This window comes from Akebia trifoliata, chromosome 16, assembly GCF_017979445.1.
Source record: "Akebia trifoliata isolate Shusen 1 chromosome 16, ASM1797944v1, whole genome shotgun sequence".
NCBI classification, from domain to species: domain Eukaryota; kingdom Viridiplantae; phylum Streptophyta; class Magnoliopsida; order Ranunculales; family Lardizabalaceae; genus Akebia; species Akebia trifoliata.
Window position 1 is genome coordinate 5,231,172 of NC_141390.1, and position 27,069 is coordinate 5,258,240.

Genomic DNA, 27,069 nt, shown 5'->3' on the forward strand with positions numbered 1-27,069 from the left:
TCGAGGGGAACACCAAATATTGTATTTTGAAAGAGGGCAAATATGATATTACCAATTTAACAAGGGTACTACTAAGTTACCCCTTTGAAAATATAGGGGCATCTCAATATTCACCAAAACATATAGGGTATATCTAAATCATGGTTTTAAAACTCATTGTTACCTCTCATTTTGGACGAGTTTTCATCATTTTCATTTAACAATGATAAAAATGAATCGATGTCTTAAATCTTATCCGATACGTTTGACTTGTCTATATGTTTCATTGGTAGATGATACTGAGACATATCGGATGAGATCATGATTTTATAACTCGGTTTTACGTCTTATCTCGTCCATGCTAGATACCGAGTCGTCTTAAATGAGTTTTCCAATATGTTTGAGATGTCTTGTAAAAAAATTCCAAAAATTAATGTGAGATATTAAATCTCTATAAAAAAAAAAACTGACTCGTGCATCTGTATCGTCCAGCCCTGATACTGAGTTAATACGGATGATACGTTTCGGACGAGTTTTGAAACCATCGATGAGATTTAAAGCCATGATCTAAATCATCCTAATTTTGACTCATCCGATTCGTCCGACTTAGAGTTGACTTGGCTCGTCCAAACCGATTTCAAAATCCGATTCTTAAAACCATCATGCTTTAGGGTATCTTTCGCAACGTAAACGGTTAGGTAAGTAGTTGAAGAGGTAGGCCACTGCCACGCACGCTCTTTCTCTGTCTGAATTGCAAGTCAATCGTTCTTCTGCAATTCTAGGGTTTATTTTTGTACTTTCTGAGAAATCTGAGCCACATTCACAAATTCTCTAGAAAAAAGGGCAAAAAATGCTGACGATTCGATCTCTGCAACGTCGACTCCAGCCTTTGATCCCGTGTTCTTCGTTTTCTTCTTCAGCTGCCGCTGTTCAAGCCGAGAGATCGATTCGAGAAGGTCCGAGAAACGATTGGGATAGAGAAGAAGTCAAATCCATTTATGATTCTCCTGTTCTTGATCTCCTCTTCCATGGAGTGAGTTTTTCTGTTAATTCCATAACATTTGAATTAGTTTCTTTTTCCTTTTTTTTTTTTTTTTTTTTTTTTTTTTCTGGAAAATTAGGTTGTTTTTTCCCCAGAAATTATGATGTAGTAATTGTATGATTGTAAAGGTTAATTAGATTTGCTTGATTATTATGCTTTTTGAATGATGGTTTTGCAACTCGTCCAAAATCGAGATGACTCGGGCGAGTCACCCCAGTGTCAGAGGCATCCGAGCTAGATGATTAATGTCAATCGTTGACTCGTTAGAGATCCGAGATGACTCGTCCAATAGTCTGAAAAACTTGGCCGAGCAACCGGGTTATGTATTTTTTAATATAAAATAAAGATTGTTTTTGTAATTTTTTAAAGGTTTGTTATCTAACTGATTAAGGTTTTAAACTGATGTAAACTATTCGAATCATCTGAGATGGGATGACTCGGACGAGTCAACTCGGTAGTTTGGGAGTTAGGAGATCAGATACCGAGTTTTAAAACCAAGTTTGCAATAATATCACAAGAGTCTTACAAAATGGTTCTTGAATCCACCAGTCAAGTGGGTTGCATGTTTGAGGCAAATCCGCTGAAGAATTTTACCCAAAAACAACCCAAATAATGTCAATCTTCTTCTAATAGGTTTACATTGCTCATATTTTTAGCAAAACTCGAGCACCAATATAAGTAAAACTAAAACCCCATGAATTGCCAACTTTATCATATTAGAAACCGTCCTAAACATGATAAAACTCTAAAACTAATACCTAAATCAAACTCCTAATTCTCTAAATATACCAATTTTGAGTTTTACCAAAATTGCAAAATGAAGTTGGTATAGCTAGTAAATATAATATTTACTAAATAGCAAAAACAAGTTTTACTAAACATTGTAAAATATAGAACCTGGAGATGGGCAGGGCCAAGATTTTGCTCATGTGGGGGCAACTAAGTGAGGAAATTTTTTTGAGGGGCAACTAAGAGTTGAAAAAAATTGTTGGGGCAATAGTAGTGGATCTTTTTATCTGCCACTATTATCTATCGCAATAGCTCACTAAACTTTAGATTTTGAAAATTCTCGTGGGGGCAAGTGCCCCCACTATCCCCAATGTAAATCTGCCCCTACCTAGAGATTCCTTTTGGCTTTTCTCTTCTTCCTTCTTTTGCAAGATCATCTTTTTTTACTACAAGATTGTTTGCTGTAGCACATAGATGCTCCTTCATTACTAATTCTCTTTAGCTTTGTGATGGATCCTTCTAATCTCTAACATGCTTGAATTTTCTATAATTTGATAGTGTGGCTCTTGAGTTTATCCCAGGTTCCAAAATGTGCCTCATTGTTCTTTGTATAGAATTTTACTTTATTTTATTTTTTTTGGAGTCGGTTAGCTTGTTTTAATGAGTTCAGTAACTCAGTGCTGGCAGGATTTGAACCCAAGTCTTTGGTATCATGACCCAAAGACTTTACCAATTAAGCTAGTTGGCACCTGCCTTTGTGTGGGAACTATGATACTTAAACATTTTGTTTAGTTCGAAAAACACACTAGAAATGCAAAGCTCATCTCCAAGGGGTATATGTTTAGTCCGTAATTAAAGGTAGGAAAACGAGTGACCAATAAATATTGGTGAATTTATCGGCAACTATGATTCCTCACTTGAACCAATGCTGATCCTTCCATTTGCAGTTTGCTTGTCGAAGAAAAACTCTTATATGGTGAGAACAATCTTCCATAGGCTCCAAGGTGTTTCCTCCATTCGTCCAACATTTTCATTGTACTCAACTCTTATCGAACATTTTATTCAACTAAGAAAATCTAGTTTCTACTATGGCTTTCCACATCTCTATTAGAATAACTTATGTTCCCAAAGTGTTTAGTGTTATTTTCATTGCTTGAGCTTCTTTAACTTCCTTTATCCTGGTTTTACAGATATAAATGCTCTTCACATTAACCAAGGAGTCTTGAAAATTGGTTTTTGGAGCTATATGGCCCCGGGTTATTATTCTCTATGATCTTAACCTTTGATCCATAACTCGTCGTTGTTGAGCTCATGAATCTGATTCCACAATAGCTTATGCAATTTAGTATGCCTCCTTTATTTTCTATAAGAGTACTATTTGTCCAATATTTTCTTCTTTAAATTCTTGTTAAAAATCATAGTCAACTAAGAAAATTTAGTTTCTCCCATGTATTTCCAAATATCATTTGGATTCCATCTGGCCCCAAAGCGTATCTTATCTCCATCCTTTCTAGAGCTTTTTTTTTTACTTTTCTGGTTGCAATTCTATTGAAGTATATATACTCTTTGGTCTCTACAAAATTTGGTTTTTCTTCTAGATCTAATCACTTTTGTGTAGTTGTCATGTGTTATATGTATGATATAATCAATTATATAAGCTTTTGTAGGAACCTCTATAGGACTAGTTGGGAACTACTACTTTCCCACACATACTTCACTTCTTCATCATGCAACTAACTTTTGGAGGTCACTTCAGCATTTTCATCTAGAATGAAACTAATTGATAAAAAAGCACCTTCGATTGTGATTTTGATGCAGCTAAAAGTAGGAACTCTTCTAATCATGGTTTACTATCAAAGATCAAGATTCTTATGAAGCATAATGAACAAATATTGAGTTTCAAGCTTTAAAACTGTGTTAAAAGTTTTGACATAATAAAAGTAGAGAAAATTAGTGATTTTTAGTCATTTTAGAAAATATTTATGTTACTTTAGTTGGGTAGCTAGAATTTGTTACTTAGGTCAAAAGTTAGGTTTTAGGGTTTGTTTTCTTATAACTAGATGTTATAGCAAACATTAAGCAAAGACTTTTTGATTATGGAATGATATTTGCTTCTAGTATTTTCTTCATTCCTTCTGAACTGTTGGGATTGTTTGGATTAACACCCTTCATAAGCTTTTCTTAGATTTTTCTAAGAAATATTTTCTTTGATAGGAGCAATGAATGAGGATATGATCGACATATTCCCCAAAGAATTGCATAAGGAGCATAAATCATAGAGGTTATACCCTGGGATATGATGTTGTCAATTGTTGTAATTTCTCTAATGCCATGACCCAAATAAAGAAGGCTACTTTTGAAGGAACTTTGGGACCCAAAATGGAAACAATAGGGGAAGGAAGAGAGAGAGAGAGAGATGAAAAATTGCATGAAAAAAATATTTTGTTGCCCCATCCTGACCTAGGTTACCCAATTCATTGGACATGGAGTGACCCGTGAACTGGTTCGAAACGAACCAATTCGGGGTGATTCGCACCAGGTTTGTGAAATGTAGCGAACTAGACGAACTGCCTTAATCCAACTTACTTTTAGGTAACCCTCCTTGTTTTGACAGTGTTTGAGGTATCTCACCAAGTTTCCAAATTGGTTGAATGCCCCCTTGACCTTAGTCTGTATTAATAGACTAATGAAAAAAGCATCAAATGCCTTCTTCTTTAATCTGTAGTTACAAAATCCTTGACTGCTGCTTCTCAAAATCAACCACCTTCAGTCTCTTTTTATTCTACTTTTAACTTCAAATGCTCTCATCTCTGTCTACCCCTATGAACTGGGTTCATTCTAGAGTGGCAAACTGCGAATCGTGAACCCGAATTCAAACCGATTGAACCCACGAACTAAGTAACATTGATCCTGACTCCTTTTCTAGACTCTTTGGTCCTCATTTGAGGGAGAGATTAGAATTGCCAAAATCTGACTATAAGGTCAGCAATATGCTTGATTTCCCATCATTAAAAGTTCACCTGAATCCGAAATCCCATGATATGTCACCCCTAGTCCTAGACATGAAACACTTAAGTGGTCAGATTTTTTTGGAGATATTCATAAAGGGTGGGGAACTAATCTTTAAAAGGAGAAGGCCCCATACTAGAAATCCTCTTAGGAGCGGATTCTCTCCCCCTTCGACCTATCCACTTACAAAACTTCTGGGGCACCTTCAATATCCATTATCGCACTCTGCACCCATATGAAGTGATTTCCTCCCCAATCTCCCAAGCCAGATTGCTAGAATCAAATTTAGTTTGAATGATCTTCTTCCATAAACTATCTGAGTCTCACCCAATGCACCTGTAACCATGAAATTCATAACCTAATTGCATAAAGATACGTAACATGTATGGCACTAGTGATTCCCATGTTGATGCTCATACAGATATTATGGATTTCATTTAAGTGTAGATGAACTTCTGGATAGAGTGTTTTGTAATTGTAAATTTTTTTGTTCCCATCTATCTTTTTGTTTCACTTCTCTAAAATAAAGTTGTCTGATATAGGTTTGGTTATTTTAATATGAAATGTATGGCTTCTTATAGGCTCAAGTTCATAGACATGCTCACAACTTCAGGGAAGTACAGCAGTGTACACTTCTTTCTATTAAGACAGGTGGGTGCAGTGAAGATTGTTCATATTGTCCCCAATCGTCCCGGTATGACACTGGATTGAAAGCTCAAAAGCTGATGAACAAGGATGCTGTTCTAGAATCAGCACGGAAGGTGCAATTTATTTTCCTTTTGGTAACTTGCATTGTATTGATTTGAATTATAATAAGATCATGATTGTTTACACTATTTTCATGAATTGGCAGACATCTAACAATAAAAAAATAAAAACTGGCAGACATCTACTTTTATAGTTGGGATAGTAGGAGATGCACTAGTTAGACCTTTTACTGATGACAACTCTTTATGCATTCTGTACTACTGCAATTCTATGCAAGCATGTAACTTAGACGTGGATGTCTTAGCCTTCAACTATATATTGTCCTATATGAATCTTCCCTTAACATTTCCTTCCTTCCACATGCCTCTACAACATGTATAACGAAGGATTTTATGTGGAGTCTTATATCTCTTGTCAAGAATTGGCTTTGCACACCTATTGTGCCTATTTGGAGGAAAGTGACCTATATTAGAAAGATGATCGGCTATGAGGATCTAGTCCAAACAGTTGTCTCAGTGAAGGCCTTGACTCTTAAAGGGCTGAATTTCCCCAAATCCCCCCGATCAACAAATGAAACAAAAGCTCTAATAATGACTTTATAAAAAAGGATTGTGCATGGGAGTTGCTATAGGATTCCACTTTGAAATTCTTCTATCCCGGGGAAACCCATCATGAGCCTAAGAAGAAAATTAATATACAATGAACTTATTTGCTAATGTTCTAATTCATTTTGAATTGACTTTCTTGTACTTTGGCAGGCAAAAGAAGCTGGTAGTGCTCGTTTCTGCATGGGTGCTGCATGGAGGGATACAGTAGGCAGGAAGACTAACTTCAACCAGATCCTTGAATATGTAAAGGAAATAAGGTAAGGAAAACTTCAAGTATGTACTTGTGTGGTGAGAAATTTTTTTTTTTAAAGATTTAAGGCTCTAAGAGCTAGTTTTATTGTTGTTTCTACTAAGAAGTGCTTGATTCTTTCGTAGCTTTGTAACAAGAACACACTATTTTTTGGATTTTTCCATGTCACATATGTATCAGCACACAAGCACACTCCGACTCACATCCTAACAAGTTAGTGTCATAATTTGTTTTAATGATTTTGTATAAAAATGGCCCCTGAAAGAGTGTTGGTGAATCCATCCTGCATGATTTTTGTTTTTTTAGTTGTTAAACACTGTCTAGTTTGATATTAGAAATATACTTTTATCCAGTCGGGCTGTATAGAAATGTTCCTTCTTTGTTTAATGAATTTCTTTCCTTAATATAATTTTAAAAACTTTTGAGTCGAAAAATAGCTAAAATATTGTATGATATATATGTATGGATGTGTTGGCATTTCGTTCATCTTAAAGGCATAAGTAGCAGACACCTTGTGCCTGTGTTATATGCCTACACGAGTTCTTGTCCTTGTCACATAATAGTTGCATAGTAATGAGGAGCAAAGTAAGTGAATAGAAATGTTTTCTTTTAATTTTCATGTATTTCTTCCTTTCTTTATTTTTTTAAAATTTATGAATTTAAAAAATTGCTAAAATATTGTAACATGTGTACACATATGGATGTGTTGTTGTTTTGGTATTCTTAAAGGCATGTCATCCATGTAATGTGTGTCAAACACCGACACATCCATGTTCTTGTTATATAATTACACGATAATGAGGAGCAAAATAACAGATTTTAATCTAAATCATATAAATTAGCAGCCAGCTGTATATCCTATATTCTGATTGAACGACGTGTCCGCACCTATTAGTTTCCTATCTCCCACATATGAAGATTCTAGATTAGTACACTAAACACTTTATTCGGTATATTGCAAGTCACCATATTGTCTAGTGGATTCCATCATCTGTCTCTCAATATATGGTGCTTGAATAATGCTTGTGTAAGGACTACACTTTTTTTATTATTTATGTCATCATAGGTCAAGCACCATCTATTGTGTGATGCATTGTGTTTGTGTCTACAAACTACATTAACAAGGTAGTTTCCTCAGTTACCCTTCTGAATGATAATGTTACCAGAGATATGGGCATGGAGGTGTGTTGCACTCTGGGCATGCTTGAGCAGCAGCAAGCTGTGGAACTCAAGAAGGCTGGGCTCACTGCTTACAACCATAATCTTGATACTTCGAGAGAATATTACCCCAACATCATAACCACGAGATCCTACGATGAACGCTTGGAAACTCTTCAGTTAGTCCGTGATGCAGGGATCAGTGTCTGCTCAGGTGAACTTTCTTTTCCGTAAAATTTGTAATTTTATATACCAAGAATTCAGATATTCTAGAGGAATAAAATGTGCATATACTCCAATGTATGTATACTATTTTTGTATACCTTTTCCATTGAGGTGTACCCCAAGTGTATGCATGCTTTGTTGATGTTCCTCATGTGTTCCTTTGACATGCCTCACCTTGCAGTGAACAACCTGTATTCCTTGTTTTCTTTTTTTTCCTGATAATTGTAATATTAGGTGAAACAGAAGGAAGAAGAGTGATACAAAGAGGTCGAGAGGACCTATTAGGAGGAAAAGAAAGCCACCAAAAAAACAAAAAGGCTCAATGCTACATTCCCCCTCCCCTATCACCTAATCCCATCTATGTACAAAATCCTCGAACATTGCACCAAAATGCTGACAACTTCCAGAATCAGTTGAACCTTCTCATTGAAAAATCTTTTTAAATTTGCTCCTTTATCTCTATTTTTAAACTTATTCTGTTGTTTCTATGTAAGTAATGATACAGGTTTTATAATCTGAGTGCTCATTCTTTTTCTGCTCTTCGCCCCCCCCTTCCCTTTTTTCTCTATCTGTTAACAGGAGGAATAATAGGGCTTGGAGAAGCAGAGGAGGATCGAATAGGCCTATTGCATACTCTGGCAACACTCCCTACACACCCTGAGAGTGTTCCCATCAATGCTTTGGTTGCAGTCAAAGGCACCCCCCTTCAAAATCAGGAGGTATTTTTCTGGTTTCTTCTTTTAAGTTTATAATGTTGCCTTGGTTGCAGTCAAAGGCACACCTCCAGTTTTATACTAGTTGTCCTTTTATTAATGTTTCTGGATTTGAATTTTCGTTAAAAATCTATGTTTATTTTAAAATAATATAAGCAACAAAAAAGTCAATTGTTTTGTTAATATTTCTTTGTTATATTTAAAAAAAAGCTATGTTATATATGTTTGTAGAATAAGCCATAGACCTAGATGTCTTTCTTGATCTTTTCAGAGCCATCACCTTCCCTGCTCCTCTTGAATTTGCAATTTCTTTGCTTCTTGTTTGTGCTAATAAAAATCAGCTTTCTAGTCTGATCTATGAAACGATGGTGATAATGCCTGCATTATGGTAATTTTTCTCCAATAGATTCCATGTTTGCACTAATCAACCTATTGAATGGTTGCAAATATATCTTTTGAAACTAATTATATTAAATATTGTTCATGCAAGTGTTATTCTTTAAATTATTATCCAAAATAAGTGAGTAGTTATAAGCCAAAATTTAGGTTAATTCATCTCTATTTGAATACTAATGATTGTAGGTATGCTTGGTAATTAGAAATTGTTTCTCTCAAGAAGAATGAATAGTTTAGATGCTGTTAAATCATGTCTTCTGCAGGATTTATTAGTATGTTAATGTTTTTTTTTTACTGAAATTTCATTGGAATACCATTGTTAAAGTCAACAAATATATGATAACTAATAGGCAAGATGATTACACCATATAAATGACAAATCTACATTGATAATGACCAAAGACCTAAAAATTCATCTACATTATAAACTGACAGCACAACAAAGACAGTTAGCTTTCCGCACGTGATCATTATTTTTTGTATGTGTTCTCACTTGATTTAGAATTTCGTTCTCGCTTGAAACATAAATGTGATCTCAAAATTCAGTCCAGATACTAAAACTGGTGCTTGGGAAAGTGAATTAAAGGTTTTTATTTTTATTTTTAAAATTTTTTCTGAAATTAAAACCTTGTATTAGAAAGCCAGCTCTGTTGTGTACAACCCTAATCCGTGCACGGGTTGTAGTACAATGTCACCTATGAACCTGTATTCATCTCATGAAAATAAGTAGAATATTTGGTAATAATTAAATAATTATGCATGCAAAATTAATAATATAAACAAAATTTCTAAATAGAGTGAATGTTTGTATGAAAAATAAAGAATAAATGGTTGTGTTGCTACATGCTTCCAACAGGGCTTGTTCTCCCTTTATCAGTGAGAAGTTGTGCTGGAACCAAAGTTCAGATGTTCAAGTGTTTTGATATTATGATAATAAAATAATTTTATCGAATTGGATGTATTACTAAGAAGCCTGGGCAATTAAGGATAAAAGTACCCTATAGGCAATGTGGGACTAAACCCTAAACATATAAAACTTGGGGTGCAGTTTGGGTCTGTTCAAATTGGGAACCAAACCAATAGCTTTGGGCTGGTTTGGAATAAGTTGTGTCTCGGTTTTGGGTTAAGAAAATGGAGAATCGATCAATTCAGTTCGGTTCTTGGTCCAAGACTTGTATAGAACTGAACCAAACCTAGAACTGAACCCTTAATGACATCCTACTTTTTAGGAGTTAAGAATAGATTAATGACTTTTTTATGAATAGATTAATGATTATTTTTTAATAAATAGATTATTCACTTAATTAGATGATATTTCATATTCATTATTTATTTGTTTTTGTTTTTATTTATTTTTAATTAAAATTATGTTGATATTGGCAACCCATAGAACCGAACTGAACCTAACCGACATAATTTCAGTTTGGTGTGCTTCAGCTCTATTGGCCCCAAACTGAACCCAAATCGAACCAAGTTGCTCCCTATATAAAACTACCCGACTTAAACATAAATCAAAAAGATTAAACAATATTCTAACAATTATCTCCAACAAATACATCTAATCGAAACTGGTCTATAGGATATTGGCAACCTATAGAACCGAACTAAACCTAACTGACATAATTTTGGTTTGGTGTGCTTCAGCTCTATTGGCCCCAAACTGAACCCAAATCGAGCCCAAACCGAACCAAGTTGCTCCCTATATAAAACTACCCGACCTTAATGATTAAACAATATTCTAACAATTATCTCCAACAAATACATCTAATGGAAACTTCCTCTTTCTTTAGCCAGTTGAAATATGGGAGATGATTCGGATGATTGCAACTGCTCGCATTGTAATGCCAAAAGCGATGGTCAGGCTCTCTGCAGGGAGGGTTCGATTTTCCATGCCTGAGCAGGCGCTATGCTTCCTTGCCGGTGCCAATTCCATCTTCACTGGTGAGAAGCTGTTGACAACACCAAACAACGATTTTGATGCTGATCAGCTTATGTTTAAGGTTCTCGGGTTGACTCCAAAAGCTCCAAGCTTTACTAAAGAAACACCAATAGGCATAGAAGCAGAGAGATGTGTAGAAGCAGTCTCTAGTTCAGGTTGAGCTTATTAATGACCGAGGATGTAATTTTACAGGTATGCTGCAATGTACCTTTATTTATTTGGAATTCGTATTGTAATTCTAGAATCAGTCAAGAAAATTTAGAAAAATTCTCCAAATAAGTGACATTAAATTTAATGAATTAAACTCTTCAACTTCAAGATTCTATCTTTCAACCTTGAGACGTTGAGAACAATATAGGGTTTTTAGGGCGGTTGAAGTTGATGGATTTTTTGGGAAGTGACCTAAAACCATCATTTGTATAACCAACAACTTTTTCTCAAGCTTTTCTTGATGTATCCGAATTAAACCGAACTGACCCTCACTGAATAGTGTTTCCGAATTCCAACTTGGTTATATGTACTGTGGTTAGAACAATCGATATTTTGTAATCATCCTAAATAATCTCATATATCAAGAGAGAGAACTTCCCTATTTTAGTAATAAGCACCAACAGCAATTTGATGTGTATATCTCATGCACCTATATTCAATACACCTTTATAATCTAATAGATTTGGGCATTTTTTGCCTAAGACTTGAAATCCTAAACCCTAATGTTTATTTCTTGTGGCTCTAGTTCGTGGTGATAAAATAATTATAATAATTGAGATCTGCTATTGGAAACTGAACTTTTACTTATTACACCCCAATTAAAGATTAAAACACACACTTCAAACATTTCAAAGGTTTGGTTCAAATTATAATCTCAGCATTACAAAACATTATTACACTCAATCTAGCCGAAAAATCAAAAGAGAGTTTGTATTGGCACCCCCAACTTTTTACGCATGCTCAACCATTCACTTTATGTTCTTTATTTTTAGTTGGGATGTAATAAGTAAAAGTTGGGGTTACCCCATAGCAGTTCTAAAAAAATAAGGAAAAAAAAAACTCCAAAGAAATGGTTGGAAGTTACAAAAGTCATGAGAATAGTGGCAAATAGTACTCTGTTAGCTAAAACTGGACTGCTCTTTCATCTCCATCTGGGCTATATGCCCCTAGCCCACCACTACTCTCTTTGTGTCTGTTGCTAGGAATGCTTCCATTCCTTCCCTTCTGCCCAAAATGCTCCCTGACAAGGAAATTAACCAATGTTTTAAGAATCAAACTGAGGATTGGACCGAATATTTTCAAATTTGTCATACCACCGTCGGATCCTCGTTCCAAAAAACATTTAAAAAAAATAGAGGTTACCCGATCATTTTTATTGAGACGATCAATGAGAAAGCGACACATGAGAAGAGAAAGTCTAACTGGCGATTTTTCTCCCCTCTTCGAAAAAAAAAAAAAAATACGAGGGAGAAAGAAAAGGAACCGATTGCCTTGATTCATGTGGCACAATGTTTTCATATTTTAAAGTTTTATTCATTATGATTAATCCAAGTATCTGTTTTGTCAATGTAATACATGCATTTGGGATATTTCGGAAAAAAAAAAAAAGAGAATATCAAGTGTCCAGCTTATAAAAAAACAAAAATCGTCGAGGCTCAACGTTTTAGCGTTGAGCATTGCTCTTTTAAATGTTGAGGTTCGACATATATTTCAACCTTTTAAAAGGTCGAGGCTTGATACTTTGAACTTTTAAAAGGTTTTGACGATGTCTTAGTTTCCAGCCTCGGCTTTTTAAAAGTAAGGCTCAAAACTTTGACCTCTTAAAGGTTGAGGCTCTTAGCGATGTTTTACATTGGATGGATCTCTTTGAAATACCCAAATACGTATATTTTAATGATTTTTTGCGTTTTCTTTGTTATTCAGTTGCAAAATTTTACAGGAATTTTCTGAAGATACTACCAACCACTCGATGGGTGAAAAGGTAGTAAAAAAATCCATAATTGTAAAACATCATAAATTCAACGTTTTGCATCTTACGATGTTTAGGGCATGCCAAGCAAGGCCATATACAATCTGCATTTGGCCTATACACCCAATAAGAGGGGTCAGTCCATGAATGACACACAAACCCATCAAACTAATAGTTTGATTATAGGCCTTCAACCCAAAGAGATAGGTGAAACCTAGCCAAAGTCACTAAAACTACTGAAAATGAAATATATCCATTATGACCTTTTAGACCAATTAAAAAAATTCTATTACTTAAGGACTTAATTAAAAAGTCATTACGAGTAGATGTATAAATAACAAGGTGAAGAACATTACAGGGCTTATGAATTATTTTCTATCACAAAACCTAAAGTCACTCTCCAAAGAACAACAAGCTTAAAAGGCCTCCTCCAGATGGTAAGCAAAGTTCTATACACATTGCCCGAATTCTAGAAAATGTCTACTTTGAAGCCCCTCTCCATAAAAATAAAAAAAATCATCTTTCTTTGTTAGTCAAGCTCAAAGAGAACAAAATCCTATAAAAAGGCCGTCACTAAATATTAAGCCTAAAATCCTTTCTTTGGAAGTAAAATCTTCTTCTCGGTCCATCAAGAACAAGTCTATAAAATTATAGAAGAAAATAAAGTTTACAAGTCCTTTCCAAAATTAACACCTCATCTATCTATTAAGGTGAAACTCAAAGAGAAGAAAGCTACACATTATCTTTTTTACGATAATAAATTTCGTAAATCGGCTCTCATCTTTTCCCCAAAAGTTTGATTGTTAATTATAGGATAACACTTATGTTCATGATTGTAAATTGAGATATTTTTCATCATTTTAATCAATTGAAATCATTTGTTATCTTCTTTGTACATCCGAAGATGATTACATGAAATTGACATATATTAAATAAAAACATTGAAAAGGATCCAAACCACTTGACATAGCTTAACTTTCCAAATACTTTGGCCAATTAATTTGACTTATTTTTGGGATGAGTCATCAAGGAGGTGCATGATTCAAAGAGTATTTAAGTTATTCTAGAGAATTTCGCTCATACTCGTCTAAGTTTCAAAACCATTGGGAAAATTACTCAATGCATTCTGTGGGAGGGACTTCTTTCTAACTCTCGATTCAATCAATATTTTAGTTAGTCCCAGAGAATTCGGCTTATACGAGTCTAAGATTCAAAACCATGACAATTAGGGGTGGGATAAAAAATATGAAAACTACTTAATGCACTATGTGGGCAGATTTCTTTCTAATGCCTCCAATTTTTGGTAGTGGTGCAACTTTCTAGTTCAAACCGAGGACCGGACCAAACCGAGAGCTTTGGATTGGTTTGGTTCGATTTATAATGAACTTCGGTTCGATTTCGGGTTAATAAAGTAGTGAACCGACCAATTTGATTGGGCTCTTGATTCATGTCTTGTATAGAATCAAACCAAACCGAGAACCGAATCCTTATATTAATATAATTATAAATATATGTTATTAATCCATTTAATAATTTTTTTATGTATAAATTAATTATTTTTTTATGGATAGATTAAAGACATTTTTTGGATGGAAGGATTGATGACTTTCTTTTCTTGATGGAAAAACCATTGACTTTTTTTTTTTTAAATGGATAAATTAATAATTTATTATTATTATTGATTGATAGATTAATAACTCATTATATGAGATTTCATATTCATATTTATTTATTTTTATTAAAAATATGTTGATTTGATTAGGTTTTTAAGATATTGGCAACCCATAGAATTGAACTGAACTAAATCGACCTTAGCTCGATTAGGGTTGGTTTCGTTCTATGAAATTTGGTTCGGTTCTGGTTCTCGTTTAATGGAACTGGCCTAGGTCGGTGCGGTTTCAATTTTATCTCAAATCGAACAAAATTGCACCCCTAATTTTTGGGTAGGGGTGTCAATGGTGTAGACACTCAAAAGTTTCTTAGACAGTCTCAAACGGAATTTTAAAAAGCCTACTAAAAGGAAGTCGAGAGTCGAATTCGCACAAAACCTAGAAAAGAGGGAATCCGAGAGAAGATTTGAAGGCAAAGAAGTCAAACCAAGTGGGGTCCATGCCTAAGGCATGAATTAGAGCAAACTTTGCTTGTTTGATGCCTAAGGCATGGACAAGCATAAACTTTGTTTGGTCCATTCCCCAGGCATGGACCAATGCAAATTTGCACAGGCTCTTGTCTTGTGTCCTAGGAATAGATCTAATAGATTTTTCTTACAAATTTGGCCATCACCAGCCACATGGCATTCTCCTCACATGTTTTCTTAGGCCACCTCTACTTGGCTCCGTTTTAGAGCCTAAGAATCCCTAAAAATAATATTTTAAGATGGTTTTACACTTTAACCCTCCCAATAATTAAGCCTCGTATCTATGCTTAAAAGCATCGTTGGGGATTTTCCTCATTTTCCCCTCTAATATAGATAAATTCATCCCTCACCAACACATCTATTGTAATAAATTGGATCTTGAAGGGTCGAGGCCTATGTGCCTAAAAAAGGCTTCTCTAGAAAGATCTTAAGAGACAATTACTCTTTTAGTCTCAATTAGTTGAGACACACGGGATAATATTTGGCTATTAAGACCTCCCAATTGTGAATAAATCCATACCATTATCAATGTAATTATTGAAATTCTCATTAATGTCAAGGGTGTGAACATTCTTATCCCTCAAATAATTCTCTAGAAATCTTGAGAAAAATTTATAACATTAATCTTTGATAATCATGATTGTTAAGACTCATTAAAGTTTAAATTACCATTAAAATCTGTTTGATGAAAGATAATTACGATCTACCTCTAAGGGTTCTTTGAAATTAACTTTAGATATAAAATTTTGGACTACTTTAACCCCAAGGAGTCATGAGAAGCATATATATATATAAATAAAAGAGGGTTGCAAGGCTTGAACATCCAATTCTTTTAGCTCTCAACTCTGTTAAAGTCTCTTTTCAAAAACCTTCAAAACATCAAAACCTACAAAGTCTCTTCTCAAGTCTTCCAATACCCTTCTTCTACCTCCAAACTTGAAAATTAACTTTAAAGATGTAAGAAGAAAAAGAAGAAGAAGAAGAAGAAGATCAAGATAAGCATAGTTTTTTAAATTTTTTTTTTTTACTATTTTAATTCATGGTAAGAAATGTAGGATTATCGTTTCATCATCACAAATCCTAATCTCCACCATTGAATCATATATGCTTTTCATCGAGATGCAATTGCGATATGAGGTACAATCTCATATCTCGAGATCACTCCAACAAGACTCTCCACTATTAGCATGTAGCGCACGTTAGCTTTTTGGCGCATTTTAGCATGACAAATAATAGGGTCAAAGTCCATACATAGCAAACAAAGATACCGAACCCACCACCATACTAATATATAATTAATTAACATTTAATACAAAGTTTTACTTATAGAAGGTAATTTCCTAAAGACTAGTGATGACCACGCGATGAAATATAAGTGATATGTACGCGGATGACGTGGCAATCTCAGAACAGTCGATTTTTTCCTCGTATTTAAAAGATCTATGGTCCTACGCCCTTGCCACGTCAGCCACGTACAAGCGCGTACATTTTTCCGCGTCCAGTAATTACGACTCTTTTCTAAAGGGTATCTTTGTTCGCCGTGTCTCTCATATTCACGCTACACTCTATTGCTGTCGCCAACCCACGTAACACAGTCATCTCTAGTTTTTACACCATTAGATTATTCTCGAGATTCACATTATCAAACAATCGACTTTTGACACACAAATCTTTACTTATAACACACCAATCTACATGAGCACAAGCAGTCCAACTCAAGTACAATCATTTATTTAATTTGAAAGGATTGATGTGTTATAAGTAAAAGTTGGGTGTGCCAATAGAATCTCTCTATAATAAACACTCAGGCCTTAACCTTCACCCACAAAATCAGTTCATACTTCTTAACGTGCGCCCACCTCATCAGTCCTCTGTTTCTCTTCTCTGTTCTTTGACGATGGGTTCTGCTAACAAGCACCATCGCTCCAAACCCAAATTTCCCAATAAAAACCCCAGCACAAGCAGCGATACAGAAGATCGAAACCCTAACCCTAATCTTGATCTTCATCTCATGGATTCTGAAACGGCAGCAATACCTCCTCTCACCATTAATGGCGCAGAAGAGGACGCAATCTTCAGCAAATCCGAGTTTCTGACTCGGGAAGAGGTGATTCGTCGCCGATCTCGTCGAGTCAAACAGCTTGAGAAGATCTACAGAGATCACTATTGGGCGTTAATGGAGAAACTTAGGTTGAAATACAGAGAATATTACTGGAAGTACGGTAAGAGTCCTTTTAAAGAAGAATCGGAGATGGAGAGTGGAGGCGTAGTAGATCGTGTTGTCGAAGGCAATGGAGAGATTAATAACCATAACAGTAGCAATAATCGATTAGGGTTAGGGTTTGGTGAGAATGGTAGTTGTGATGGAAAAATAAAAAAATGTGCTTTTGGTGGATGTAAATCGAAGGCGATGGCGCTTACAAACTATTGTCATCCTCACATTCTCTCTGATTCCAAGCAGAAGCTTTACAAGGCTTGCACATATGTCATCAAGAGGTTTGTTCTGATTCTTGTTTGGTTTGATCTTTTTTAATGGTGTAGTGTTTTGTTTTTTTAAATTTTATCCATTTATTTATTTACATTATATGTTTTAAATCAGATAACATCTAATGAAATTTCACAATTAGGGAGAAGTGAAACCCATTTTTGTTGATTGAATTTTTCTCTGTGATCTTTCATGTGTAACTAATTGTTCGATGGCTTGGATAGTTGAACCATATTTGGTCCCATTGTTTAGATTTTTAATTAATTTTGCTAGGTGTTGTACTCTCATCAGTTAAGCTTGGATTTTCAACTCCTCTAAAATTAGTAGTTGAGGGTGTTCTTGGAATTATGACTCTTAATGAAGTTACACTCTGTCAACCAAATGCTCACGTAAATTGTTAGATTTACAGCATAATTACTTTTTAAAATGCATTTCTGGTGGATGGCTTTCTCTTTCTGTAAAACGTTCAACTTTTTATTCTATGATTGTTTTGGATTACTTAAATCTATAATTTTACAATTGAATTGGTTTTCACTATTTAACACAATGGTTTAATAACCAAGCCGATGGTCGTATTGAAATTTTGTCAAATTCGTTGGACGCTTGGACGGATGTACATTTATATAGGATTTTAAAAATACGTGTGACCTTTGCCTAAATTATCGTTGTTTATTTTCATGGAGTAAATTTTAATTATTAAGGTATCTTTTCCATTAATGAAATTATTTTGTCTTCCCCAAAATCTTATATTAAATTAGAATATCTCAAAAGTTAAATTTTAAATGGGTTCCAAAAACCAAAATGGTTAGAGTTGGTCAGATTCAGTTTCGTCTGATTTTAAAAACACTTGTTTAATTTTAACATGAATGAAACGTCAAAAGTCCATTTTGATATGCATTCTGGAAAGAACATGTTATACAGAAAATTGTGAAACAATTAAAATGTGTCAAATGATGACAGGCGTGGACTTGTTTTCTAGATCAGACAACCATTGTGTTGCAAAACCCACATTGGCATCACAGTTTTTGACCCTTCTGTTTCGCAACCCACTCAAGAACAGACTCAAAATGACCAGGATTCTTGGTCACATTTTTTTTGACAATTATTGTTAGAAAATTGTTTTCTTACTAAAGAAAAATAAGCTTATTGGTCACATTTTGACCCTTTTGTTTCGCAACCCACTCAAGAATGGTCTCAAAATGACCAGGATTCTTGGTCACATTTTTTTTTGACAATTATTGTTGGAAAATTGTTTTCTTACTAAAGAAAAATAAGCTTCCTATGAAAATATATACATTTTCTAAGCAAGCGGAGAGTTAAATTAGAGGAAAAAAAAAGTGAATTACTAACAAAGATTCAAGAGCATACCCCTACATTTACAAAACAAAGGCAAACTCATTTTATATGCTACATTAGGTTCAAAAAAAAAAAAAAAAAAAAAATTGCAGATGAGGCATTGAGAATGTCTCTAACGATCTATAAAATTGCAGAGCTCATTTTCTTAATGTTGATATAGAGTTTTTTACCACTCGGAGAAACTGTACTACACTGAGGATTATCTTTTAGCAATCTCCTTGAAAAGTAGTAACTTTTCTATTATCAGTTATTTTCATGGCTTTATATTATGGTAGAAGACAGAAGGCATTTTAGCAGTTATTTTTGAAGTTTCCAAAATCATGGAAATATCTAAAATCAATTTCTTCGGTATTTATTCTTTATGCTGTCAATAATAAACCAATTTTTTTTTCTTTTTTTTCCCTGATGGTTTTATGGATCGAATGCCTGTCTGCAGTGCACAGACAGGACCTATACATTGTGGGAAGCCAATACTAAGATCTACTGTACCTTCTCTCTGTACTCTCCACTTTCAAAAGGCTCAAAAACATCTCACTCGAGCTCTGAAGAAAGCAGGTCTTAATGTCTCCTCATCAAGTAAGCTGGCTCCCAAGCTCCATGTCATAGTTGCAGAATCAGTGAAACAAATCAATGCTAGAAGAAGAGACTTAAAGGCAAATGTTGGTAATGTTGTGGTGAAGGAGGAAACTGGTTGAACTGCTTGATTTCTAACTACGGAATCGGTCCATATGGTATTTAGGGGTTGGCAGAGTAAATTAATGCCATAATATGTGGACGAGAAAAAATATCTCTAATCAACTGGAGCAGAATGAACTTTGGACTGACAGCGGGTTTATGCCTTGAAAAAGAGCTCTAATGCCCATTTAAGGTACCTTTTACCTTCCATTATTACTTTCCGATCCCTTAATTTAATATGTTTCCTTGCTTATAAATTTTGAGCTAATGATCTTTTACGTTTTCTTTTCGAAATGGTCTCCTTTATCATATTGCTTCTGTTTTAAAAAGTGAGACTCTTCAAAAATATTGGTGACAGTCGACAGACCATGTAACAATCATGACAAGATTTTGATATATTCCATCTGATATAGTGTGTATGAGTTGCATATTAGCAACAATTCCTTCGTTTACTTTTCTCGAAAAGAAAAGGAGAAGAATTGATTATAGCTATGATAAGTTAAAAATATCTGTAGCTTATGTATCAATGGATATAAATTTTATTAAGAATAGAAAAACAAAGGAGGTCGAGGAGACCTTCCTATCTCAAGAAAAGGGAAAGAAAAAAAAATATAACAATTGATGGATGACAGTCAAACAACAAAACCACAGCCTTTGACATTTCCTTTATACATAAGCTGCGATTTATAAAGAAAATGTTCAAAAAGTACACCCATGGAATTCTCAAGGGATTTGCTCCAGAAGAACATGATGCTTAAAATACTTATAATAACCTCCAACATGGTGAGAAGGTGCCAACCTAACTAAGTTGGTAAGGCTTGTAGTGTGTTGATACACAATCTTGGTTCAAAACCCATTGAACCTGCCTCTCCTTTTCTGACCACTAATTCTTGCTTGCCTAAGCAAAATAAAAAAATAAAAATAAAAATCGTATATAGTAAATATCTTTTCCTTGAAAGCTCTGATATTTCTCCCCTTCTAGAATAATATGATGCCTAAAATACTAATAATGACCTCTTGTATGGCATACATATGATTAACATCACGTATATTTTGAGTTTAGGGGTGTCAACGGGTTGATTCTGGGTTTGGTTCCTAGAATCATAGCCATCATATTTTTTGTGTTTAAAGTTCTTGTCAGTTAATAAGTGGAACCTTCAAGAACCATGGTTATCTGTCAGTTCCGGCTCTTAAGAAAAAAAGTATTTGAGTGATAGTATTTTTTTTTACAAACACGTTTTTTAATCACAAATGATTCCTACGAATCATTGCAAACATTTTTTTCCCCTTTTAAAACACAACTTATTATCAACAAAAGCATCAATAACATATTACAATTTGTTTTAGTAAGATAGATGTCAATATTATTTTTTTACAAAAACTAAAATTCATCTTCTTTATAAGCAAAAAACTTCTAAGAGACTCAAATACATAATTTATATTGGAAATTTAAAAAACTGTGTAATATCTATCAACTTTAAAGGTAGGGATCCACACTATAAAAAGAAAAGACAAGATAAATCGGATCTGCGGTACCCACCTGATAGAACCGAATCGGTGCCTATTGATTCGGTTTCGTTTGAAGCCATCTCTAATCGGGTCTAGAATAAAGGGATCTGGAACCTGGGTTTTGGGTTCTGGTTCTGTTTTGGATCTGTTAAATGGGTACCCATCGACACCCCTAAGTGAGTTTTGTCTTTGGATGGTTGATGGGAGGATTTCCTTCTGACTTACATCATATAATTTCTGCACATATTTGGTTTTTGGAGTTGGCGTTGTCTATTTCTTTGGCCAAAAGTTGCATCTGATAATGCTAACTATTGATTCCCCTCATAATTTTTGGATGGTCACAAAAGGGATATGGACTGTGCAAATTGAAGTTTATTTCAGGTGCTTAGAGTCATTTGATACTTGGGCAAGTTGATTTTTGACATAGACCCATTATTGGTTGCCTCTTGCATTTGCATTACATACATAAAATCAGGGTAGGAAGGTATAATAATCTGTTTCATCTCAAGTACTCCACCAAGCACATAAATGTAACAATCATAATATTACATGCATAAACATTAGTCGTTAGGCAGCTGGTCTGATAGATTTCCTGTACCAATAACCAATTCTTAACATATCAAACAGGATTATGATCCATGAATATACATTTTTGTGGACTATCAATGGGGCTAGTCTGACAGAGTGTAGGAAATATGAGAATTTCTATTCTTGCTTCTCTCTTTATGAAGTAGGTTCTTAGGTTTGCTTCTCACTTTTGACTGTTTGTGAGGCATTTCACGAGGATAATATTTTAAAGCAGTTGGTTTACATTTTTTCTTGCTAAGATGACTGGACAATGACTAAGAGCAACTTGATTAATTCCCTCATGCTTGTTTCTGTTATGTATACTAGAGTTGCCTGTGCCAAGTTTGCCCTTGCCTACAATATGGGCATCTTCTGTGGGGTCAAGCGGGTAAAACTGGAAAGATCATAAAGTTGGAGGGATAATATTGGAGAAGGGGAAAGGCAATAAAGTTGGGGGTATTCTTGGAAATGGAGAGAAGAGAAAAGGGAATAAAGTTGAAAGTTGTCCTCATGATACGTTCTTTATGGGGGAATCGGGGGACAGTCATTCTGTTTATTTTACTTATATATATATAACCATATAAACACAAAATCCAATAGGTGGAAATATCTGGAGATTAGTATCACTTTATGTATTATTATTATTATTTTTTTTCGAAATTAAGCAGGGGTTAGGCAGACACCCCCCCCCCCCCAGTGGGTGGAAATATCTGGAGATTAGTATCACTTTATGTATTATTATTTTATTTTATTTTTCAAAATTAAGCAGGGGTTAGGCTGACCCCCCACTCTCCCTGGAAACCAGAAAGGCCCAAAGGTTTACAATCTTCCGTAGGCATGCCCATTGGCATCCTTTCTAACAATCTCTTTGAGCTCACTTGGGAAAACATCATAAGTTAAATCTATCTTACCATTGGTATTAAGGAAGGAGGCTAGGTAGGCTGTTGCATAGTGGCTCTGTAGCAAAAATCAAGATTTATCTCCTCAAACTTTTCCATATATTCTTTAATTTGTCTGACCAGCTTGGTCATCTTCCAAGGGGTGCCAAACTCACCTTTGATGCAACTCACTGCCACTTTAGAATCGATTCTGATCCACATCTTCTTTATGTTGGCATTGATAGCCAACCTCTGCCCCTTCTGAAAAGCTTTCTAGCTCATGAGCCAATACTGATTTTGTTTGAGTGCTGACTGCCACTCCGCAAACAGGGATTCCTTCGTGGTCTCTCACCAAGCCATCAGAATTCATCATGAAGTATCCTTCAGGTGGTCTCAACCAGCTGTAGTATAGTAGTATGTAGGAGCCTTGTTACTGAATTCAGCTTCAATGTTCCAGGAATTCATCAGGCTGCTGGGGAGTCTTCCATTTTCAAGCCTCTTGCTGCACAGCCAGGAAGACATCTTGGATAATAAGCCTTTCTAGGATCTGCACCGATTTGAATTCATTTCTAAATAACCTTCTGGACCTTTCTAAGCATACATGGTACACAAAAGCTTTAAAAGCCAGCTTCGTGCTACGTACCACCCACTGGATCTCCTGCTGCCAATTTTTTTGTTGTCTCTGTTAATCATGGATCTTCTCTGAATCAGTTGCCATAATTCGAATGAGTAGTCGCAGCCCAGAAGATACATTAAGAGGAGGTCAAGCACCCTCTACTCATAAGCCTATCTTGAGTCTTTAAGCCCCTGCTCATCATCAGCCAAGTAATAGCGCAATGTCTGGGAATTCTTTGAGGGAACCAAATTAGCCCATGCCAACTCACTTTTTCTCATTGTCTTTGAAGGAGTTGTATGCTTTAGATAACTTTCCTTTTGGATCAGTGGTCCAAATGACTGTCTTCCTGGGTTGGGTCCATCTGAATTGAGGCCCGGCTGCTCCAGAGCTACTCTAAGTTTTTTGTCAACTGGGGGGTCCCTTCTCACTGATTGTTACTGATGAGGCTACTAACTTTGGCTTCTCTATTCAGCTGTGGGCCCAGTTGCAAGTCTTCTTCGAATCTATCAAGAAGGATCCCATCTGAGTTCCAAGGGTCGTGCCAAATGTAGGTTTGGTTGCCATTTCCCAGATCATGGATAACTGTCTCCTTCATCAGGCTTCTTATTTTTAGAATGTCTCCACATCCAGGAGGTTGATCTTGGTTCCTTCATAGTCCAAAAATGGTTCCCTTTATAAGGTTCTTTTGCACCCACTTGACCCAAAGATTATCTTTGTTCGGAACTATAGACCACATCTACTTTGCTATTCCAGCGCTATTTGAGAGATCGAGGTCCTTAAACCCCAGACCTCCTTCTTCCTTGCACTTAGTCATTCTCTTCCAACTCACTGCATGCTGCTTCATCTGCATTGATGACCCTGGCCATATGTATCTGGTAAGAATTTTTTCAATTTCCTGAGTTACTTTCCTTGGGAGCTTTAGGGCACTTGTCCAGTACACCTGGCTGCAGCTTAAGACAGATTTAACTAGCTCAGTTCTCCCTGCAAGAGAGAGGAATCTAGCCTTCCATCACTTGATCCTTGATGTTATTCTCTCCGCAAGTGGTTGACAATCCTGGTACTTAAGTCTTCTTGTTGTCAGGTGCAGACCAAGATACCTCATCTAAAGCTGACCCTCCTTCATCTTTAGGATATTAGATAGGACCTCCTTCTCCCTTTGCTTGGATCCCAGAGAAGAAAATATGGCTTTTCCCTTCATTCATTCTAAGGCCTGTTGCATTCTGGAACCATTCCAAGCTGTTTCTAATGGCGTTAGCTGATTTTTCATTACCTTTAAGGAAAATCATGAGGTCATCTGCAAAATCAGATGAGTTATCTCAGGACTTAAGCATTTGATCATCAGGTCCAGCTCTACACCTAGCTTGGAGGTCTCCAGACAAAAACCCCTTGCCTTAGCCCTCTTTTCCCCAGAATTATCCTTTTAGGAAACCATTAATAGAAATAGAGTACATGGGTGGACACACGGCCCCACACCCAAGCTATAAAGTCTTCGGGGATGTTCACAATCTCTAAACTCTTGATGATGGCCCCAAGCCAAGTGAATCATAGGCCTTCTGCAGGTCTGTCTTGGCAAAACACTTTGGAGTTTGTTGATCTCTAAGTAAGTTTCTGATAATCTCATGGGACAGCATAATATTGTCTCCTACATTCCTTCCTTGCACAAACACCGATTGGTTCATACCGATGAGCCCATGAAGCCAAGGTTTAATCCTTTTAGCAAGTATCTTAGATACACATTTATACATGACATTACAACATGCTATTGGTCTGAAGTCCCCTACTCTGGTAGGCCTCTCAATATTAGGAACCAATGTGATGGCTGTTGCATTAACTTCCTTCACAAACTTCCCCTTCTTAAAGTATCCATCTATTGCAAGACAGAAATCATCAGCAATGGTGTCCCAACAGGCCTGGTAAAACTTTGTTGTATACCCATCTGGTCCAGGGGACTTATCTCCATCCATAGATAATATAACTTCCTTTATCTCATCCTTAGTGATGGCCCAGTGGTCTTCATCCCTAATCTTCCTCACCTTGCCAGTCCACTCCCCCCCCCCCCCCCCCCAGTAACATTGCTGCTAGAACCATACAACTTATTATAAAATAGAAGGATCTCGTCTTCAACCTGCTGAGCCGAATTTGGCCATTGATCATTGCTATCCTGGATAGCTACTATTCTGTTTCTAGATCTTCTGGCTTTGAGACTTGTGGAAAAATTCTGTATTACTGTCTCCCAACTTGAGCCAAATGATCCTTGCCTGCTGTCTAGTGGAATCTTCCCTTCTAGCCACATAGCAATAGTCCTTTGTGATCTTCTCTCTTCTCTAGCAAGGTCTTGGTTTAAGGGGTCTGCTTGACTAGCCTTCTGCATTGATTCTAATTTCTTACTTAAGAATCTTGTCCATCTCTTCATCTCTGCCAAAGTTTGTCTCTTAAAGCTTCTTTAAGGGTTTTTTTGTTTGAGCAACACTCTGTACATTGGGTTCCCTCTGACAGGAACACCCCAGACTCTTTAAGAGGGGGGAGGAAGCTTCTCTGATGAGCCCAATGCTTAAAGAACTTAAAAAGGTCTTATGGTTCCCTGCTGATTTGTTTCCATATTAACCACCATAGGGCTATGATCCAATATTCCGCTTGTCAGGAAAGTAGCTTGGGATTCATTCATCTCATCCACCCACTGAATATTAGTCATCACTCTATCAATTGCTGACACTATCCTTTGGCCTTACTGGATGTTGTAGATTGTGGGGAGCGTGTGTTATTCCCATGAATCAACAGAATGAGTCACGTCTTGTGCTACCATGTAAATTCTAGTAATGTCCATATTAATATCTAGTTTCCAGGACCTTGCTTGGTATTTTTGCAAATATGAACCAGTTGAAGTTCCTTTTTCACAAGCCCAAAAAAGGCTTTAACATTACTCTTTGAGGGGACTAAGTGAAGATAAGAAACCAGCAATCTAGCGAGTTCCCATGAGCTTTTGTAATTTGTCCTTCAATTATACAATAATAAAAGCATATTTTTAAGAATTTCCCCTGTTTTGTTACTTCCCTAATACTCTTAAGTTTCTTCTACTTATTGCAGGACAAGACTGCAAATGACTTGTGGTGTGAATTATTTCGCCCACAGTCCCTTTGGAGATCCAGGTCCAGGTCCAAGTCAAAATTTCTAATGGAACGAATTCTTTATTCGGCTGGAATGATTTTAAACAGAGAGGTACATGTCAGGGATATTCATTGAAGTAACTTTACTAAAGGAAAGTGCACGATAGGGAGCAAGCATTTGATGGCGAGATTCTGTAGCAAAATGTGTAGTAGTGTGATTATGTCAAAGATAGTTCTTCAGCTCTCCTTGTTTTCTTGTTTGATAGAAAATTTACCTGTGTTTCAATGCTCTTGAGGTCACGAAGACCATTGTACTTGTTCATTCTTAGCACTTTGGTTTGATCTTTTTGAATTTGATGCTAGTTTTTTTTTTTTTCATGGTGGTACTTGTTTGAGATTGGTGGTGTTGTAGATTATGATCGGTGTTTCTTTTAGTTAGTCGAATTTGGTGAGAAGCAAGATGAAGAGGTTGTGTATAATTTATGAAATGCTTGAGGTCAGATCAGCTGTACGTTACATGGTTCACCCTGTCTGAATTTAGTTTCTTGGTTCATCGCTCAAATGAACCAGGTTTGTAGAGGCCATCTATGTTATTATGTTTCTCAGAGAAGAAATCACTATTCATCTCTCTCTCTCTCTCTCTCTATGAGATAAACCCTTTATAACTCGATTTACAAGTTAATGGTAAAACTTGATGGTCCCCATGATTCTTCAATTTGTAAGCCTCTTTTGATGGGATTAGAAGTTTCAGAATGGGTTTGATTTTTTTTTTTTAGTCTGAAACTTGTAAGCCAACAGTATAAGACAAATGGCCTCGTCCAAAATAATTTAAGAAATTGGGATTTAATATGTAAAAGTTGGGTTGCCAATAACATCCCTGTTAGAAAATTCAAATTCAAGAAAAAGGACTGAAAGTGTAGAAAAAGATCTTTAGACTTAGACGAGGAAAGAACGCATTTGTACAGAGCACTTGGGATCCATATCTACAGAAGAAAATAATTCAAACGGATGGTTCTTGGTCATCAC

At 35.8% G+C, this 27,069-nt stretch overlaps 2 protein-coding genes across 2 annotated transcripts; both read left to right on the forward strand.

Moving 5' to 3' along the window:
- The first annotated feature begins 659 nt into the window (after nt 1–659).
- Nucleotides 660–11,074, forward strand: BIO2 (Radical SAM superfamily protein). The gene is made up of 6 exons (XM_086428249.1): nt 660–1,012; nt 5,341–5,520; nt 6,226–6,332; nt 7,492–7,697; nt 8,288–8,427; nt 10,608–11,074. The coding sequence occupies exons 1-6, from the start codon at nt 830–832 to the stop codon at nt 10,914–10,916; spliced, it is 1,125 nt and encodes a 374-aa protein (XP_086284375.1). The 5' UTR covers nt 660–829; the 3' UTR covers nt 10,917–11,074.
- A 5,595-nt stretch (nt 11,075–16,669) lies between these two features.
- LOC147382410 (uncharacterized) lies at nt 16,670–26,543 on the forward strand. The gene is made up of 3 exons (XM_086428026.1): nt 16,670–17,349; nt 19,131–19,562; nt 26,024–26,543. Exons 1-2 carry the CDS (start codon nt 16,751–16,753, stop codon nt 19,387–19,389), a joined length of 858 nt encoding a protein of 285 aa, XP_086284152.1. The 5' UTR covers nt 16,670–16,750; the 3' UTR covers nt 19,390–19,562; nt 26,024–26,543.
- The last annotated feature ends 526 nt before the right edge of the window (nt 26,544–27,069 follow it).

Bases quoted from the DNA above. Each gene is read 5' to 3' on its own strand.
- BIO2 (XM_086428249.1), top strand. From the start codon at position 830: ATGCTGACGATTCGATCTCTGCAACGTCGACTCCAGCCTTTGATCCCG. The intron at 7,698-8,287 runs GTGAACTTTCTT...ATCTGTTAACAG, and splicing joins AGGGATCAGTGTCTGCTCAG to GAGGAATAATAGGGCTTGGA. The intron at 8,428-10,607 runs GTATTTTTCTGG...CTCTTTCTTTAG, and splicing joins CCCCCCTTCAAAATCAGGAG to CCAGTTGAAATATGGGAGAT.
- LOC147382410 (XM_086428026.1), top strand. From the start codon at position 16,751: ATGGGTTCTGCTAACAAGCACCATCGCTCCAAACCCAAATTTCCCAAT. The intron at 17,350-19,130 runs GTTTGTTCTGAT...GCCTGTCTGCAG, and splicing joins TGCACATATGTCATCAAGAG to TGCACAGACAGGACCTATAC.